Genomic DNA, 18,171 nt, shown 5'->3' on the forward strand with positions numbered 1-18,171 from the left:
CTTGACCCATCTCCCAGAAACGGATCTCAGTCAAAAAGAAGAATTTAGTAACCACAAAGAATGCCCCAGTGCTAATATGTAAAATACAAGAAGAATAATATTAGCATTTTGGGATCTTGAGGAGAATGTTTTGAATCTCAGGGCTGCCAATTAACTATTAAACTATTAAAGAAGGGATTACTACCTCTGGCCACCAAGATTCAACAAACTTTGAAACAACTATCAAAATGTGTCTGGAACAGCAGCACATCAAGGCCATTTCTCTGATAAAGGATACGGGCGAACATCTTAATAAATATGCCTTTGACATCATCATGACATGGATTAAACCTAAATTCACAGATTATCCACAGTGTCTATCCACCACTCTTTACAAGTTCCTCACCATGCAACATTAGGGTCCATGTTGAGACCGAGAACAACCCACTGGTGTTTTAGGAAGGAAGCTGTTCACCATTTTTTTTGTCACAAAGAGAAGGGCTACTGAATGGAAAACATCTGACGTTATCAAACAACAGAGTCTCTGTTAGTAGCACACACACAATACTGGAAGAACTCAACAGGTCAGGCAACATCTATGGAGAGGAATAATCAGTCAACATTTCAGGTCAAGACCCTTCAACACAACTCGGCTCAAAATGTCAACTATTTATTCCTCTCCATAGGTGCTGCCTGACCTGCTGAGTTTTTCCAGGCTATTGTGGGTGTTACTCTGGATTTCCAGCATCTGTATTTATGTATTTATGGGGTCCTGTCGGACCTGGAAGGAGGCTGAGAAATAGATATTAGCATACATCACCAAACAAGATGACTCCATCCCACGGTCAGTGTGTGTGAAACGTGAGCTCTAACAGCGGCCATGGGTACTGAGCACCCAGCACAAGGAGATTCACTCTTTCTGCATAGACACACGAGAGTGAAATCAATCAAGAACAATGTAGCCGGGCCTCTCAATGCCACAGAGAGCATGTAGTCATCTGTGTAACTGATTCCACGATGCTGCTTTGGGAGAACATGCAACAAATTTCATTCCATTCCATTCCCCTTCCAGTGATTCGGTTTTGAAATGGGTGAAAGGATGTAGTCTGGAAACAATCCCCGATCAGTAGCAAGTGGGAGATTTCTGTGACTTTATGGGTTACGTTACTGTTCCAAACACTTCCTTTCTTCACAGGGATTCATCATCACTTCCTTTTAGAATTTTCCTTTGACATATTCAAACCCCAACAACTTCACCGGAGCACAATCACAAAAAAAATGACACGAACCCAGTCAGAAGTATTGAGGGCTGTGGCAAGGGCAGCATTTCATGTCCATCGCTGATTGCTCAAGAACTGAGGGACTTGTGGGGCCATTTCCGATGGTGATGAAGGTTCAGCTGCACTGCTGCAGGTCTGGAGTCACATGTCAGCCAGAGCAGATATGGACGAAAGATTTCCTTCCCTGAACAACAATGGTGAACTGGATGGGTTTTATGACAGTGCAAATCCTTCCACAGTCCACACCAGTAATGCATGTTTTTAGTTCAGAATGCATTTATTTACTAAATTTAAATTCCCACTGCCAGATTGAAATTTGAGCTCGAGTCTCCACGTCATCAGTCCAGCAACTGATGGAGACTCTCCAACCACAGCTGTTCATTTCAAACAGGAGTGACTGGAATCAACCATGGAGGTTTACTGAGTGAGATTCCGTGTTTGCAAGCGAGACACCTAAAAACACAGCCACCAACTGAAGGAGTGCGGTGTACGAGTGACTGGAGTTGGGCAAATGCAACATTTCCTGACTTCGCGAAGATTGCCGTGATGGGTAGAAACACAGTCACAGTAAGACTGGAATATCAGGATGTGAAGTTATTAAACTGAGTGAATCCCAGGCTCAGCCCAGATGGAGAAAGGGATTCTCATTGAGTCACAGTGTTCATTGTTACTGATCAATGGCACTGAGTCTCCAAGCAAAGAATGTAATGAGCTGTGTCTCTGCTGAGAAATCTGCATGCATCTTTCCGTCACTGTGTTACACAGTAACTAAACAATGCTCAGCCTCACTGATTACAGTCATTGCAACAAGATTTAAATCAAATGTCATGTTGATTTAATCTTATTTTCTCTGTTAAACCCTGCAGCAGTGTGTACCACACCAATCAACCTGGTGTGTTTCTTCTACTCTGCAGTAAATATAACCCTAATGTACTGATGATCTGTCTGTCTTAACACAACCAAGAGAAAAGTTTCCATTAAGATTCTAAAATCTTGTATTTCCAATCCACAGAATTGTTTGTCTTTATTCAAAACCCTGACATTGAAGAGATGTGGATCGACAAGACTGCTACCGTGAAGTGCACGGTTATCTGTACAGATCCCGAAGATATCGACATCTCTTGGCACGTGGGCGGGAAGGAGAAAACAAATGGAATTCACACCCATCAAGCGGAGAGGGACGGGTCCCAATCCAGAGTGCTCAGCGAACTCCAGATCAGTGTGGAGGAGTGGTTCAGTGGGGTAGAGTACGAGTGCTCTGCTCAGGGATCTCCTTCATCTTCCCGAGTGTCAGCACGGACCAATAGTACCAAAGGTGGGCAGAAGGCCAGAGATTAAATGGCCAGCATTAGTCACCTGACGCAAATGTTTGACGTTTCCTTTGTCTTCTTGTCTATTCCAGTCGAGATAAAAAGTCCCAAGGTCAGACTGCTGCCTCCACCTCAGGAAGAGACCAAGAAAAGGAAAACGGCCACACTGGAGTGTGTGGTCTCCGGATTCTACCCGGACCAAATAAATGTTATCTGGGAGAAAGACAACACCGTGATCAACACCAACACCAGCGCTACACCGACCTCTCTGGAGCAGGGGTGGACTTTCAGTACCAGACACTTCCTGACTGTGAGTTTACAGGAGTGGAAGACAGAATCAGTCTTCAGCTGTACCGTGATTCATCGTCCCTCCAACACCCGTATCAAGAAGCAAGTGAAGAACGTCCAAGGTAGGGTCCTGGGACTCAGCCCATTATTGAAATTGTTTACATTATGCTATGAATTCAAGGTCAACACTAAATCACGGTGCAGCCCTGGTTTAGTTCTGTGGGTGAAGTGATAAAGTTCAAAGTACAAAGTACATTTATTATCAAAGTCTGTGCACCCATATACAACTTTGAGATTCTCTTCTTGCAGACACTCACTAAACAAACACAATAGCATTCAGAGTCAACCATCCAATGTGTGAAAAAAAACACATTGTGTAAACAATATAATGATTCAAACAAACAATCCACAGAACCTGAACCGCAGAGTCCCCTGAAGTAGCCACGTCACCAGTTCAGCACTGCAACCGGTCCAGGAGACCGATGGCTGCAGGCCACGGCCACGGAGCCAGGTTCAGTGCTGAGGTGAGTGCCGATGGCTGCAGGCCGCAGCTGCAGAGTCAGTTCAGCGCTGAGGTGAGGGAAGCCTCACAGAGTAGTGAGATGAACAGCAGTTCGGCCTTCACTTGTGATGTCGACGTCTTCAGCTTTTTATTCAGGTGAGGTGATAAAATCAACCAATCTTAATTAGTTCTCCACTTTCAGCCAACATAATCCAGACTTTCACCACAGAAATAATTGTATCCCAGAAAATTTTTCGTAACTTTAGGGGAATCCATAACATTTCACTGGACAGGCACTGTGGAAATCCCTGATACTTGTCTTGAAAATGATCCCTCCCTCTGCCTTTGAACATAAACCTAGTGAGCACATTCTTTGTTCTGATTTTCTTTTCTGAATCAAAACTTACAGGAATATGAGATATGTGATTCAGTCCTGGGTGTTTTGGTTATTCTGTTTGCATTAAATGCACCTGTCATGTACTGATGATCTGTCTTGACCTAACACAGGGGTCAGCAACCTTTACCACTGAAAGAGCCACTTGGACCCGTTTCCCACAGAAAAGAAAACACTGGGAGCCGCAAAACCCGTTTGACATTTAAAATGAAATAACACTGCATACAACGTTTTTTTTGCCTTTATGCTATGTATAAACAAACTATAATGTGTTGCATTTATGAAATTGATGAACTCCTGCAGAGAAAACGAAATTACATTTCTGCATGCAACAAAAACATTTTGAACTCCGAAAAAAAGACGTTGGGTTGAAAGTTACTTTTAAGTAAAATACTCAATGTCTATTTGAGTCCTTCTTGTATTTATGAAAAACGCCGAACTTAAATTTTCCGCCAGCAGCAAACCAAAAATAACATCAGCCAGCTGTCAGCCTGAAAAATAAAAGGACTATTTCACTGAACAATGAAAAAATATGAATATACATAAAATAATAGGCAATTAAAATATTTATCATACTTGGTTAATGGGATTTCTGGTCCTGGACCTCAGCGCACAGCGTCTGCACATCAGGGCTGTATGACGTCACCTTCATCTTTACACAGGATCGCAAGCTGTCATCTGTGAGGCGTGCGCGATGTTTGTTTTTAATAAAGTTCATGTTGGAGAACACCTGCTCACATACATATGTGGATCCAAAGATCGACAGGACTCCAAGCGCATACTTTTTCATGTTTACATAATTGTCGGGCATAGCATTCCATGTTTCGAACACAAGTTTGTCCTGTTTTGGAAGGTTTTCAATATCACTCCATTTGTGATTCTGAGCAAGAACGGCCTTCTGACGGGCAACATCTTCAAGGTCTGCTGTCAAGCGTCTAAACTTGGACACCCATATGTCTTTGTCGGCTATGTCGGCCAGTTCCATCTCAAGATCAGGTTGACTCACACCTGCCAATGCAGTCGTATTCAGTAGGGAAGGATCGATGCTTAAGGGAGTGACCGGGAAGGATAATGTGTTTTTTTCCTCTCTGAACTCACAGAAGCGTTTCCCAAACGATGTTTGCATTGCGATGATTGCAGAATGTAAATACTCCGAAATTATCATGTCGTGACCTTGTTTGAACTCTCTCAAATTGGGGAAGTGAGACAAAGTGCCTTTCTGTAAATCTCTGGCAAGCACTGTCAACTTGCGCTCGAATGCCAAAACATCCTCCAACATGTGTAGGGCTGTACGTCCTTTCCCCTGAAGAGCTGTGTTCAGCGTGTTCAGGTGCGCTGTCATGTCTACCATGAAGTGTAGCTTTTCCAACCACTCTGGCTGTTCCAGCTCAGGAAAGGTGAGCCCTTTGCTGCCCAGGAAAGTTTTCACTTCTTCCAGACACGCGACAAAGCGTTTCAGCACCTCCCCTTTGGACAGCCACCGGACTTTGTTGTGCAGCAGGAGATCAGAATATGCGCTTTCCAGCTCGTCCAGTAACAAACGGAATTGACGGTGATTTAAACTTTTTGCCATTATTTTATTGACAATCTGAATGACAACATCCATTACTTCTGTGCATTCCGGAGGAAATGTTTGAGCGCACAGTGCCTCTTGGTGCAAGATGCAGTGAAAAGTCAGCAGCTTTCTGTCCAGCGACTTCTGCAGTAAAGCCACAAATCCCTTGTGCGTTCCCGTCATATTCGGTGCCCCATCAGTAGCTACTGACACCAGATGGGTGGTCTTTATTCCTTTGGCTCTTAAACAATTCAAGACAGCCTCACAGATGTCCTCCCCCCGTGTTTGGTCTTTTAGAGGTATCAACTCAATCAGTTCTTCCTGTGGCCCGGCAGAGTTTACATACCGGCAGAACAACGCTATTTGTTCAATATCACCTTTGTCTTTAGACTCGTCACAGGCAATCGAGTAGGCCACAGCTGAATTGATGTCTTTAATTTGCTGTCTTGTGATGTCTTCTGCCATTTTTATGGTTCTGTCTTTGACAGTCTTTGCAGAGAGGGGCATATCCCTGATTTTCTGCACAATTTCACTCTTGTTTTTAAAGTCCGTGAATAGATGTTCTGAAATCTTAATGAAAGATTCTTTTATATATTCACCATCTGTAAACTGCTTCCCGTGCCTGACTATTTCCTGAGCGGCAATATAACTGGCGTATGTCGTTGATTTTCCAGACTTCATCCATTTCTGGAAATGATTTTTGCTCAGATCAACCTTCCGCATCAGTTCCGAAACGGCTTTTTTTCTCTCATCTCCATCCGGATATTTTTGAGCAAAGGCTGCGTGTTTATTCTGGAAATGCTTTGCGACATTTGACTTTTTGTTGTTTGCTAGTTTCTCATTGCATATTAAGCATACCGGTAAACCAGTCTCGTCAACAGTGAAAGCAAATGAATCTGTCCACGTATCATTAAACGTTCTGTTTTCTTCAGTCACTTTTCTTTTTTTAGAATTCTCCATAGTTGGCTTACCTTGGATCGAAAAATTAAAGAAATCGCGCACTGGCGGGTGTCAGGTATTGGCAGTGGTGACGTATATTAATAGCGATAAAAACACGTTGTAGCGGTGTGCTCACGCAGTCAGTAAACTGCAGTCGAATAACTTTATTCGAACTAAACAGCCTTGCTTTTAAGCCTCCCTCAACCCAGCCCCCATGGACGCAGATGTTGCAAAAGACACGTACTCACAAACCCCCGTAGGCTATCTCCCTTAGCCGGAATGCTGGCTAATTGTGAGGAAATGTGTCGCCACACTTAGATTGTACAAGATCACCATAATCTTCAAATTTAGAATTACATTTCAAAAGCTAACAAACTAACATAAAATACATTTTAATTAAATACTGACCAATTATTTCCCAAAGCCACAGGGAGCCGCAGCACAGAGGTGAAAGAGCCACAAATGGCTCGGGAGCCGCAGGTTGCCGACCCCCGACCTAACACAACCAATAGAAATATCTCCAATAAGATTCTGAGCATTTCCATTTCTAATCCACAGAATTGTCCGTCTTTATTCAAAATCCTTACATTGAACAGCTGTGGATCGACAAGACTGCTACTGTGAAGTGCACGGTTATATGTACAGATCCCGAAGATATCCACATCTCTTGGCACGTGGGCGGGAAGGAGAAAACTACAGGAATTGTCCAACAACAACAGCAGGCGGACAGGTCCCGATACAGAGTGCTCAGTGAACTCCAGATCAGCGTGGAGGAGTGGTTAAGTGGGGTAGAGTATGAGTGCTCCGCTCAGGGATCTCCTTCATCTCCCCGAGTGTCTGCACGGACCAATAGTACCAAAGGTGGGTAAGAGACCAGCGATTAAATGGCCAGCATTAGTTACCTGAGTCAAAATATTTGACGTTTCCTGTTTTCTTGTCTATTCCAGTCGAGATAAAAAGTCCCAAGATCAGACTGCTGCCTCCATCACAGGAAGAGACCAAGAATAAGAAAACGGCCACACTGGAGTGTGTGGTCTCTGGGTTCTACCCGGACCAAATAAATGTCATCTGGGAGAAACACAACACCGTGATCACCTTCAACACCACTGCTACACCGACCGCTCTGGAGCAGGGGTGGACTTTCAGTGCCAGACACTTCCTGACCGTGAGTTTACAGGAGTGGAATACAGAATCAGTCTTCAGCTGTACCGTGATTCATCGACCCTCCAACACCCGTATCAAGAAGCAAGTGAAGAACGTCCAAGGTAGGGTCCTGGGACTCACCCCATTATTGAAATTGTTTACATTGTGCTATGAATTCAAGGTCAACACTAAATCACGGTGCAGCCCTGGTTTAGTTATGTGAGTGAACTGATAAAGTTCAAAGTAAAAAGTACATTTATCATCAAAGTCTGTGCACCCATATACAACTTTGAGATTCTCTTCTTGCAGACACTCAGAAAACAAACACAATAGCATTCAGAGTCAAGCATCCAATGTGAGAAAAAAAAACACATTGTGCAGACAATAACAAAAATTCAAAGAATCCACAGAACCTGAACCGCAGAGTCCCCTGAAGTAAATCCACAGCCACGTCACCAGTTCAGCACTGCAACCGGTCCAGGAGACCGATGGCTGCAGGCCACGGCCACGGAGCCAGGTTCAGTGCTGAGGTGAGTGCCGATGGCTGCAGGCCGCAGCTGCAGAGTCGGCTTGGTACCGAGGCGAGTGAAACCTCACAGAGTGGTGAGCTGAATACAGGTTCCAACTTCGACTTCAGCCTCAATGCCTTCATCATTTGAATCTGTCTCGGTAGTAATATCAACAAATCTTTGGATTGTTTTCTGCTCTCAACCAACATAATCCAGAAGCTTCACCAGAGAAATAATTGCATCTCTGAAAATAGTTCATCACTTGAAGAGAATGCAAACCATTTTACTGAACAGTCTGACTTTGAACAATATTCCAGCCTCCAATTAGTACCTCAGTTCAGCTTTCATTTTTGGTGTTGACGTCTTTATCTTTTTAATCTGGCTAGGTGATAAAATCAGCCAGTCTTAGGTTTTTTCTGCGTTCTCAGGCAACATTATCCAAAAGCTTCACCATAGAAATAACCTCAGAAAATACCTTCACAGAAACTATCCACAGAACATGACCTGTCCAGATATCTGCCAACCTGATGGTACACTTATTTCTGCAACTGCCAATAATCTCCCTCCTGCTCCTTTATTCATTTTTCTGCTTCCTGTACCAGGTTCCTCCTCACCCCTTCACTTCTCCTCACCTGCCCATCATCCCCATTTGGTTCCCCTCATTGTTACTAATCAATGTACTGAGTCTCCAAGCAAAGAATATACTGAGCTGTGTCTCTGCTGAGAAATCTGCATGCTACTCTGTCTCACAGAGCTCCATCTCACAGTGAGCCAATTTACAGTGTTTATAAACGGATTCTAAACCAAGAAAACAAAGATAATGTCAAACATTTTCACTCAGGTAACTAATGCCGGCCATTTAATCGCTGGTGTCTTGCCCGCCTTTGGTACTATCGGTCCGTGCTGACACTCGGGAAGATGAAGGAGATCCCTGAGCAGAGCACTCGTACTCCACCCCACTGAACCACTCCTCCACACTGATCTGGAGTTCGCTGAGCACTCTGTATCAGGACCCGTCCCTCTCCGCTTGATGGGTGTGAATTCCTTTAGTTTTCTCCTTTCCGCCCACATGCAAAGAGATGTGGATATCTTTGGGATCTGTACAGAGAACCGTGCACTTCACGATACCAGTCTTATCGATCCACATCTCTTCCACAATTGATATGCCAAGAAGGCATTGCTCTCCCTTGCACTCTCAGACCTTATTGCTTACCTGACACTGTCTGTGCAGTAATTGACCAGGAAACAGAAATATACTTGTGAAGTGAATCACACACCCTCCGGTTTCAGTAATGAAGTCAACATGACGTATCAAGAGGGAGAGTGATGTCTGAAGGATAATTCATTTATTTACAGAACTATATAACTAAGCCCTGTCCCTACTATCAATCTCGTTGAGTGATGTACAGATAATCATTGCACTTTGAATCAACTCTTATCACTAGCAGTTTTAACCCCATCTACTGGGCAGGAAAGGTATAAGATTAGGTCACCTGTCCATTCTGTCTCAATAACTTTAGCTGTCTCTATTTGCAGTTATAATGAAAATAAGGTAGTGAGCAAAGCTCACACCCATGTTTACAATCTGGAGAAAATCTTCTTCCCTTTTCACTGTCTCTTCAGTGTTAGTTCCTCAGAAATATCTCTGCCATTTTGTATTTGCTTCAGTCTCCAGACTGTTTCCACTGTTTCCTGAGAGGCTCTTCTGTCGATTGTCCACTCACTGAAATGTAGGTGCCTGGATTACTTTTGAATTGATGCCCAATCCTCGTGAATGTTGTGACCTTGTGTCCTCAGATCCTCGACCAGGTTCAGCGAGCACACACATTTATCATGGCTGACATAACCTTACCCCGACAGGATGCGATATACAGAGGACAGAGAGTGGGAATATGTGGGAATCCCTTTTTTCCAAGCACAGGAAAAGATGTGAAAATATTTAATGCTGACATTACTGAATTTTCTATTTCCAGGTGGAAAATGTCCCCGCAGTTTTTCGAAGCCCTTGCCAATGTTCTTTTACCAGAGTAATCTCAATGCAACATTCTCAGATGGTTCTACCCAACAGTATCACTGTTCAGCAGGAAAGTGTGAAATAAAGTGATTGGTTCTGTATAAAATTCGTCAATGAATTTCATTACAATCTACTTACAGGATTCCAGACCTGCCGCTGGAATCCTTTGGAATGGATGTTTGATAGAGAAGAAAACACATGATTTAAACTGCCTCTCCCCTCCACATTTCAATTTGACTTTCCAATATCCTCATGGCCATCTATTTCAATTTGTCCCCCTCCCCCTCCCCCCACTACTTTCAAATCTCTTAGTACCTCTCCTTTCAGTTAGTCCTGACGAAGGGTCTCGGCCCCAAACGTTGACAGTGCTTCTCCTTATAGATGCTGTCTGGCCTGCTGTGTTCCACCAGCATTTTGTGTGTGTTATTTCAATTTGACTTCCCATTCCAATTTGACATGTCTGTCCGTGGCCTCCTCTACTGACGTAGTGAGGCCAAAGTTAGGACCTCATATTCCATCCAGTTATCTGCCAACCTGATGGCGTGAATACTGATTTCTGCAACTTGCAGTAATCACCCCCTCTCTCCTTTATTCATTTTTTTCCAATTCCCATGCTAGATACACCCTCATCCTTTCACTTCTCCTCACCTGCCCATCATCTCCATTTGCTTCCCCTCCTCCTGAACTCTTTCCCCCACGGTCTACCGTCCAATCTGATTCCTTCTGCTTCAGCCATTTATCTCTTCCACTTATCCTCCACCAGCTTCTTACTTCATACCCCCTCCCCATCCACACCCTTCCCCCCTCGCCTGGTCTCACCTCTCATCTGACAGTATGTATTCCTCTTCACTCCACCCACCTCTTATTCTGGCTTCTGCCCACTTCCTTTCCAGTACAGGTGAAGCCATTCAGCCCAAAAGATCGACTGTTTATTTCCCTCCATAGATGCTGCCAGGCTTTCTGTGTTCCTCCAGCATTTTGTGTGTGTTGTTCAAGATTTCCAGCATCTGTCAAATCTCTTGTGTTTCTGGTTGTCCATACACTCATTCATTTGTGTACATTGTTGATTCAGTGTGACTCAGGTCCCAATTCCACTTTCCTTGGCCAGATTCCCTTCTGTCTGACTCCAGTCAGCAAGAACTGGAACCTGTTTTTTACCCAGTGGCTGTGAGGCACGAGGTGATGAAAGTGAACGGGGCAGAAATTCCAAATTGACTCAGTCGGTGATCCCAAGGAATGTCACAAAGGAGAACGTTTTGTTAGAATTACTCAACCATTTACAGAATTATATGCTTCTTGTGGGATAACACCAGCATTCAGCAATAAGAGGACTGATCCTGACTGCCAGGTTTTATGAGGGGATCGCGTTCCCCAGGGACTGCTGATCCTCAACACCATGCTGATATGGGACATAACTGAGAAACCTGCAGAAAAAGTTCATGTTTAACAACATCACAGTGTTGATTAATCTGAGATTCACAATTCAGTAACCCTTTGGTGTACACCTAGGTTTGCATATTTATGATATTACACAACAACAATAATCATCTAGACGACACCCACAGATTTCCTGTTCTAAAAGAAAACTGCTCATAATCTAACTGACATGAGAAAGGTTAAGAATTCCACATCATACTTTGTCAGATGATCCGTCCCAGTCAGACTGGACAGTGTGTGTTACATCTGCTCTTTCTTCAGACAAAGACACTGACTCACAGTCTCACTGAAGGACTCAACCGTGACACAATCAGCCTCCACACTAAATGTCAAAGAGCAAAAACACCCACGTTCCCGAAGGTGATCGAGTGTGTAAATGGTGTACACAAAGTGCAGAGAGCTGCAGTGTAAGTGACCTGATGATAGTGATGTTACAAGTATCACTCCTTGTAATAATGATCAGGGAGGCACAGAGAGAATTGGATTTACCGACAAGTACCTTTATTGTCTCAATGTAAGACATGTGATCTTACACGACCAAAACCTGTGTGCACACCTGCTGAGTTTCCCTGACCTTCCATGAACAGTCAAATATTAAAAAGATTATACCAGTTAAAAAGGAGACTTTGCTGCTAGCCACATGTTCCTTGTCGCCCCGTTTTGAATCTCCACATCCATGAGGCACCTCATATCCACGATAGCGAATCTCCTACGGAGCCATGGCTGCCAGCACACTTGAAGCATCTGCCTTTAAATTCATCCCTTACCAATTCAAATGTTACATTCCAGTGATATTTGCTAAACTCACCTGATTGACCTCTAACACCTTCTTATTGGTTCTGATCGAGAAGTGACAACAGGTAATCTATGGCTCTTTGTCCTCAATCAGCAATCAGCTTGATCACACAGTGCAGAGACAAACCCCAACAATCACAGACCTGCATGTTATATCCAACCAAAGAACATCTCACATATGTCTTCTTCTTTGCAAATGATGCCTGGGCAGTCCAGCACATCATTTTGTCTACTTCAAAACACTGATCAAGCCAAGCAACTTCATTTCACAAAATGGAAGTCATAGAGTCTCGTCATAAAGTGGCAGCCTCCATACATTCAAACACACGGCAAGAATAAAGACAATAGGTCTGTTTGATTCCGCTGTCCTGATTCATCCAAATTCACTAATCTATAGATGGTAGTTCTTTCTGACCAACAGTGCATTGGGAGATGACCTCAACAACTTCACTTGAGTGTAATTACACAAAAGTGACACTAACCTGAACAAAGGGTTATTTTATTAATTTATCATTTCCCATCAATCACTGATTGCTCTAGAACTGAGGGACTTGCTGGCTCGTTCCTGATGGTGATTCAAGTTCAGTTGTATTGCTGCCGGTCTGGAATCACATAGCAACCAGACCAGACGAGATTTCTTTTCAGAAGTTACCGCAGCAAATACTACAAATTCTCCCAGAGTCTACATTTTATTCATTTATTATTTGAATTTAAACTCCCATCCACTGGGTTGGGATTTGAACCCATTTTGCCAGTTCATCAGTCCCTAACTTATGGATACACTCTGATCATTGCTGCTCATTTCAAGACAGACAGAGGCTGCAGTGTTTGTAAGCAAGAATGCTAAAGCTACAGAAACCAGCAGAAGTAGTGCAGGTGTATGATTGAGCGGAGTTGAAAGAAAACAATGTTTTCTAAAGTTTGTTATGGGTTGTGAAGGTTGCGGAGATGGGGAGAGGCACAGCCACAGTAAGACTGGACTGTCGAGATGTGAAGTTATTAAATGAGTGAATCCCAGGCTCAGCCCAGATGGAGAAAGGGATTCTCATTGATTCACAGTGTTCATTGTTACTGATCAATGGCACTGAGTCTCCAAGCAAAGAATATACTGAGCTGTGTCTCTGCTGAGAAATCTGCAAGCTTCTCTGTCTCACAGAGCTCCATCACACAGTGAATCAATTGGTACAGTTATTAGAAAGGGATTCGAAACCTAGTTATCATATCCTTTGTTCTGATTTTCTTTTCTCAATCAAAACTTACAGGAATATGAGACACGTGATTCAGTCCTGGGTGTTTTGGTTATTCTATTTGCATTAAATGCACCTGTCATGTACTGATGATCTGTCTTGACCTAACACAACCAATAGAAATATCTCCAGTAAGATTCTGAGCATTTCCATTTCTTATCCACAGAATTGTCAGTCTTTATTCAAAATCCCGACATTGAAGAGATATGGATCGACAAGACTGCTACTGTGAAGTGCACGGTTCTCTGTGCAGATCCCGAAGATATCCACATCTCTTGGCACGTGGGCAAGAAGGAGAAAACTAAAGGAATTCACACCCATCAAGCGGAGAGGGACGGGTCCCGATACAGAGTGCTCAGTGAACTCCAGATCAGTGTGGAGGAGTGGTTCAGTGGGGTGGAGTACGAGTGCTCTGCTCAGGAATCTCCTTCATCTTCCCGAGTGTCAGCGCAGACCAATAGTACCAAAGGTGGGCAGGAGACCAGCGATTAAATGGCCAGCATTAGTTACCTGAGTCAAAATGTTTGACATTTCTGTTTTCTTGTCTCCTCCAGTCGAGATAAAAAGTCCCAAGGTCAGACTGCTGCCTCCAACTCAGGAAGAGACCAAGAAAAGGAAAACAGCTACACTGGAGTGTGTGGTCTCTGGGTTCTACCCGGACCAAATAAATGTCATCTGGGAGAAAGGCAGCACCGTGATCACCTCCAACACCAGCGCTACATCGACCACTCTGGAGCAGGGGTGGACTTTCAGTGCCAAACACTTCCTGACCGTGAGTTTACAGGAGTGGAAGACAGAATCAGTCTTCAGCTGTACAGTGATTCATCCCCCCTCCAACACCCGTATCAAGAAGCAAGTGAAGAACGTCCAAGGTAGGGTCCTGGGACTCACCCCATTATCGAAATTGTTTACATTGTGCTATGAATTCAAGGTCAACGCTAAATCACGGTGCAGCCCTGGTTTAGTTATGTGAGTGAACTGATAAAGTCCAAAGTACAAAGTACATTTATTATCAAAGTATGTGCACCATATACAAACTCTTCTTGCAGGCAGCCACAAAACAAAGAAACACAATAGACTTCAGAGTCAAAAGTCCAATGTGTGAAAAAGAAAGAACAAATTGTGTAAACAATAAAAAGATTCAAACAAACAATCCACAGAACCTGAACCGCAGAGTGCCCTGAAGTAAATCCACAGCCACGTCACCAGTTCAGCACTGCAACCGGTGCAGGAGACTGATGGCTGTAGGCCACGGCCACGGAGCCAGGTTCCGTGCTGAGGTGAGTGCCGATGGCTGCAGGCCGCAGCTGCAGAGTCAGTTCAGTGCTGAGATGAGTGAAGCCTCACAGAGTAGTGAGTTGAATACCCGAGTCTCAATGCCTTAATCTTTTTAATCTCGCTTAAATCGGACAATTATTTGTTGTTTTCTGCTCTCAACCAACATTGTTCAGAACTTCACCACAGAAATAATTGTATCTAAGAAAATGTTTCCATAACTTGACAGGAATCCAGATAATTTCACTGGACAGGCACCCTGGAGATCCCCATTACCTGTCTTCAGGAAAATGCTCTCTCCCACTGCCTTTGAGCAATATCCCAGCCTTCAATTAGTGCCTCGGTTGTGACTGAATTTCCAGCAGAGCAGCTCTCCCTCTGCTCCTGTGTGGGAACAGTCAGCCTGGACAATGTGTAGAAGCCTCTGGAGGGCAGCTTGAACACACAACATTCTGACAAAGCAGCAGCGAATTTTAGTTACACCTAATAGAGAAAAAAGTGCATTTTATATTTGTGACTAAAATTAAATATTTCTCATACTTAAATTTTGAAATAGGAAGTGTATTTTCTGCAATATTTTTATGGAAAACTTTTCTCTGTTTCGCGTTCTATGGACACGCTCTGAAATGCTGGGTATTTGTTTTAATAGATTGCTGGTAACAATTTAAGTGACCATGGAACTACAAAAAAAAATCTAAGGGCCAATCGTGTTCATTTACATTCACTCAGGGTACTTACCCTGTCTGCTCAAAAAGGGAGATTCCTTCCTTCACCAGTGTTGATGGGTCTCATCTCATCTTGATGGGACTGGAAAATCACTGACCAGAGATGAACAGGAAATGCTGGTCTTGTCAGTGACAAACGTCCATTGGGGAATGATGAAATAATAATTTTCAACGTTTCTCCCAGATGACTGTTCAGATACCCACCCCTCAGTCACTTTAAGCAAACCTTCCTTCGAAGAGATCTGGACGAAAAGGACAGCGACCATTCTGTGTGAGGTGGTTCACAGTGATTTACTGGGATTCAGTGTAACCTGGCAGGTGGATGGAAGGAAGGAAGATGGGGTGAGGACTCTGGGTCCAGACAGCAATGGAGGTGAAGACAAGATCACCAGCAGACTGACAGTCCCTGCTGCAGACTGGAACAATGGGGCTGAGTACTCGTGTGTGATAGAAGACAAGAGTTTGCCAACACCGGTGAAGAAATCCATCAGGAAGAACACAGGTACGTGTGGACAGAATTCAGTGTGAGTCTAATCTCAGCAATTGGACAGATTTATCACCATCCAGCACTGTGATAGACTATAGAAAATGAGAACAGGAGCAGGTCACTGGGTCTCTCGATCTGCTCAACCATTCAATCTGGTCTCGGCTGATCATCCAAATTCAATCCCTATCCCTGTTTTCTCCAGATATCCATTGACCCATTCACATGAAGAAGTATATACAACCCATTCTTGAATGTATTAGATGATAATTCTTCAAGTGCTTTCTGTGGGAGAGAGTTCCACAGGTTCTCATTCCCTCTACACGTACACAGCTGAGACTGCCACCCCTGCTCCAGGGGAGATGGAACAAACAGCACAGGATGATACAAGTCCAGGGGCTGAGTTCCACTTTCTGTCGAGTTGCTGTGTTCAGATAAAGTAAAGCCTCTCAGATTTAGAAATTGTTCACGTTGCTACAAGACCAGAATGTGTCGGTTAAGGAGGGAATTACTGGAAGATTCATTCTAACTGAGATTCTCTCTGTTCCAGGTGGTGTTGTGACTCGTCCTCAGGTCTACCTCCTCCCACCTTCATCGGATGAGGTAGACACCGATCAGACTGGGACCTTGATGTGCCTGGTCACCAAGTTCTCTCCCGCAGACATCTATGTGGCCTGGATGGCCAATGACACCCTTCTGAAGACAGGGTTTGTGAACCAGCCGGTGACCACGGACCCCAGAAAAGGCTGGAACACAATGACCAGTCAGCTGAAGGTTTCTCCTGAGGAGTGGAAGAGCGGCACCACTTTCTCCTGTGTGGTGGGTCATGAGTCGCTCACAACCAACCTGTTCCGAAGCATCAATAAATCTCACAGCAAACCCACCCTGGTCAACGTCTCACTTGTTCTGACTGATAGTTTTAAATCTTGTGTGTAACACTGTGTGATTCAATCCATGAAACCCTAGTTTTGTTAGTTTTATGATTATTAGTTATCAGAGAGGATTATTTAGCTGTTTAAAACATGATAAAAAGCTGGACCTTTTAAAATAATTAAAAATGAAATTAAGATCTAGAACCAAATTAAACAATAAACATGATTCAGCCCAAATCTCTGAATTTGTGTGTACATTCTCAGACCTTCTTCTGCCATGCTTGAATGGATTTCAACCCTGTGTGGGATGGCACAATGTATTAAATCTTTGTATCTGTCAATGTACCGATCCAAGTTCAATAAATATGACATAAGTATGTCTTGGTTGTGATTTTTGGTGATGGAAAATAAGGAACTTTCAACATGAGGTGGGGTGGGTGACGCACACTCAGGGAGAAATAGTAATCTTTGTATCTATGGTGTCTAAACCCTTCCTGCATCTGGAATCCCAACAATCAGCTGTCAACAAATGGTCAGAGAAATTTGAACCTACGGCCATCTGACAAAGAGTTGAGAGTGCCAACCACTGACCAGACAATATATTTGTGTCAAAGATGTCAGATCACTGTTTGAGGACTCCTTGTCCCCACTAACTTGGCTGCTCCTCATCTCGTGCCTGTGTGTCACTAACTGAATGAAACGTATCATTGTTGGGAACTGTTGTGTTGTAATGGCGCAGTAAAACATCTGTCTGTCAGGGCAGACGGTTTACATCTGTACCGGAGGGGGACTAATATCCTGGTGGGAAGGTTTGCTAATGCTGCATCGTGAGGGTGGGGACGGGTTCAACTAGAGTTGCAGGGGTTGAGAACCAAGGTGTCAGGACAGATAGTGGAGAGATTGGGGAATCAGATGGCAGGAATTAGAAGGTTGAGCATGTTCTGAGCTGCGTTTATTTCAATGCAAGAAGTATTGTAGGAAAAGTAAATGAGCTCATGTCATAGATCAACACATGGAATTATGATATTCTAGCCATTAGTGAGACTTGGTTGAAGGAGAGGCAGGATTGGCAACTCAATATTCCAGGGTTCTGTTGTTTTTTAGACACGTCAATGCAGGAGGGGTTAAAGAGGGAGGGATGGTGTAACTAGTCAGGGAAATTGTCACAACAGTCATCCATCAGGAGAGACTGGAGAACTCCTCTTGTGAGACTTTATGGGTGGAAATGAGAAATAAGAAAGGTATGACCACATTAATGGGACAATATTACAGACCACCCAACAGTCTGCAGGATTTACAGGTACAAATTTGTTGGGAGATCACAGACTTTTGCAAGAAACATAAGGTTGTGATAGTAGGAGATTTCAACTTTCCACATTTTGACATGGACTCTCAGACTAAAAAAGGGATAGAATTTGTCAAA

At 43.7% G+C, this 18,171-nt stretch overlaps 2 protein-coding genes across 2 annotated transcripts in view; one reads left to right on the forward strand and one right to left on the reverse strand.

The window, feature by feature from the left end:
- LOC132381717 (uncharacterized) overlaps positions 1-17,428 on the forward strand; it is a 31,136-nt gene extending 13,708 nt beyond the window's left edge. Inside the window, exons 6-13 of the mRNA XM_059951290.1 lie at positions 2,272-2,574; positions 2,662-2,979; positions 6,806-7,108; positions 7,195-7,512; positions 13,559-13,861; positions 13,947-14,264; positions 15,577-15,894; positions 16,427-17,428. Of these exons, the coding sequence (XP_059807273.1) occupies positions 2,272-2,574; positions 2,662-2,979; positions 6,806-7,108; positions 7,195-7,512; positions 13,559-13,861; positions 13,947-14,264; positions 15,577-15,894; positions 16,427-16,812 (2,567 nt within the window). The 3' untranslated portion in view covers positions 16,813-17,428. The remainder of the gene's footprint in view (positions 1-2,271; positions 2,575-2,661; positions 2,980-6,805; positions 7,109-7,194; positions 7,513-13,558; positions 13,862-13,946; positions 14,265-15,576; positions 15,895-16,426) is intronic.
- Positions 3,781-5,450, reverse strand: LOC132381356 (general transcription factor II-I repeat domain-containing protein 2A-like). Its single transcript, XM_059950721.1, has 2 exons — positions 4,330-5,450; positions 3,781-4,244 (listed from the first exon to the last, which is right to left on the reverse strand). The coding sequence occupies exon 1, from the start codon at positions 5,357-5,359 to the stop codon at positions 4,334-4,336; it is 1,026 nt and encodes a 341-aa protein (XP_059806704.1). The 5' UTR covers positions 5,360-5,450; the 3' UTR covers positions 3,781-4,244; positions 4,330-4,333.
- Positions 17,429-18,171: the final 743 nt, after the last annotated feature.

This window comes from Hypanus sabinus, chromosome 26, assembly GCF_030144855.1.
Source record: "Hypanus sabinus isolate sHypSab1 chromosome 26, sHypSab1.hap1, whole genome shotgun sequence".
Lineage (NCBI taxonomy): Eukaryota > Metazoa > Chordata > Chondrichthyes > Myliobatiformes > Dasyatidae > Hypanus > Hypanus sabinus.

Bases quoted from the DNA above. Each gene is read 5' to 3' on its own strand.
- LOC132381356 (XM_059950721.1), bottom strand. From the start codon at position 5,359: ATGGATGTTGTCATTCAGATTGTCAATAAAATAATGGCAAAAAGTTTA.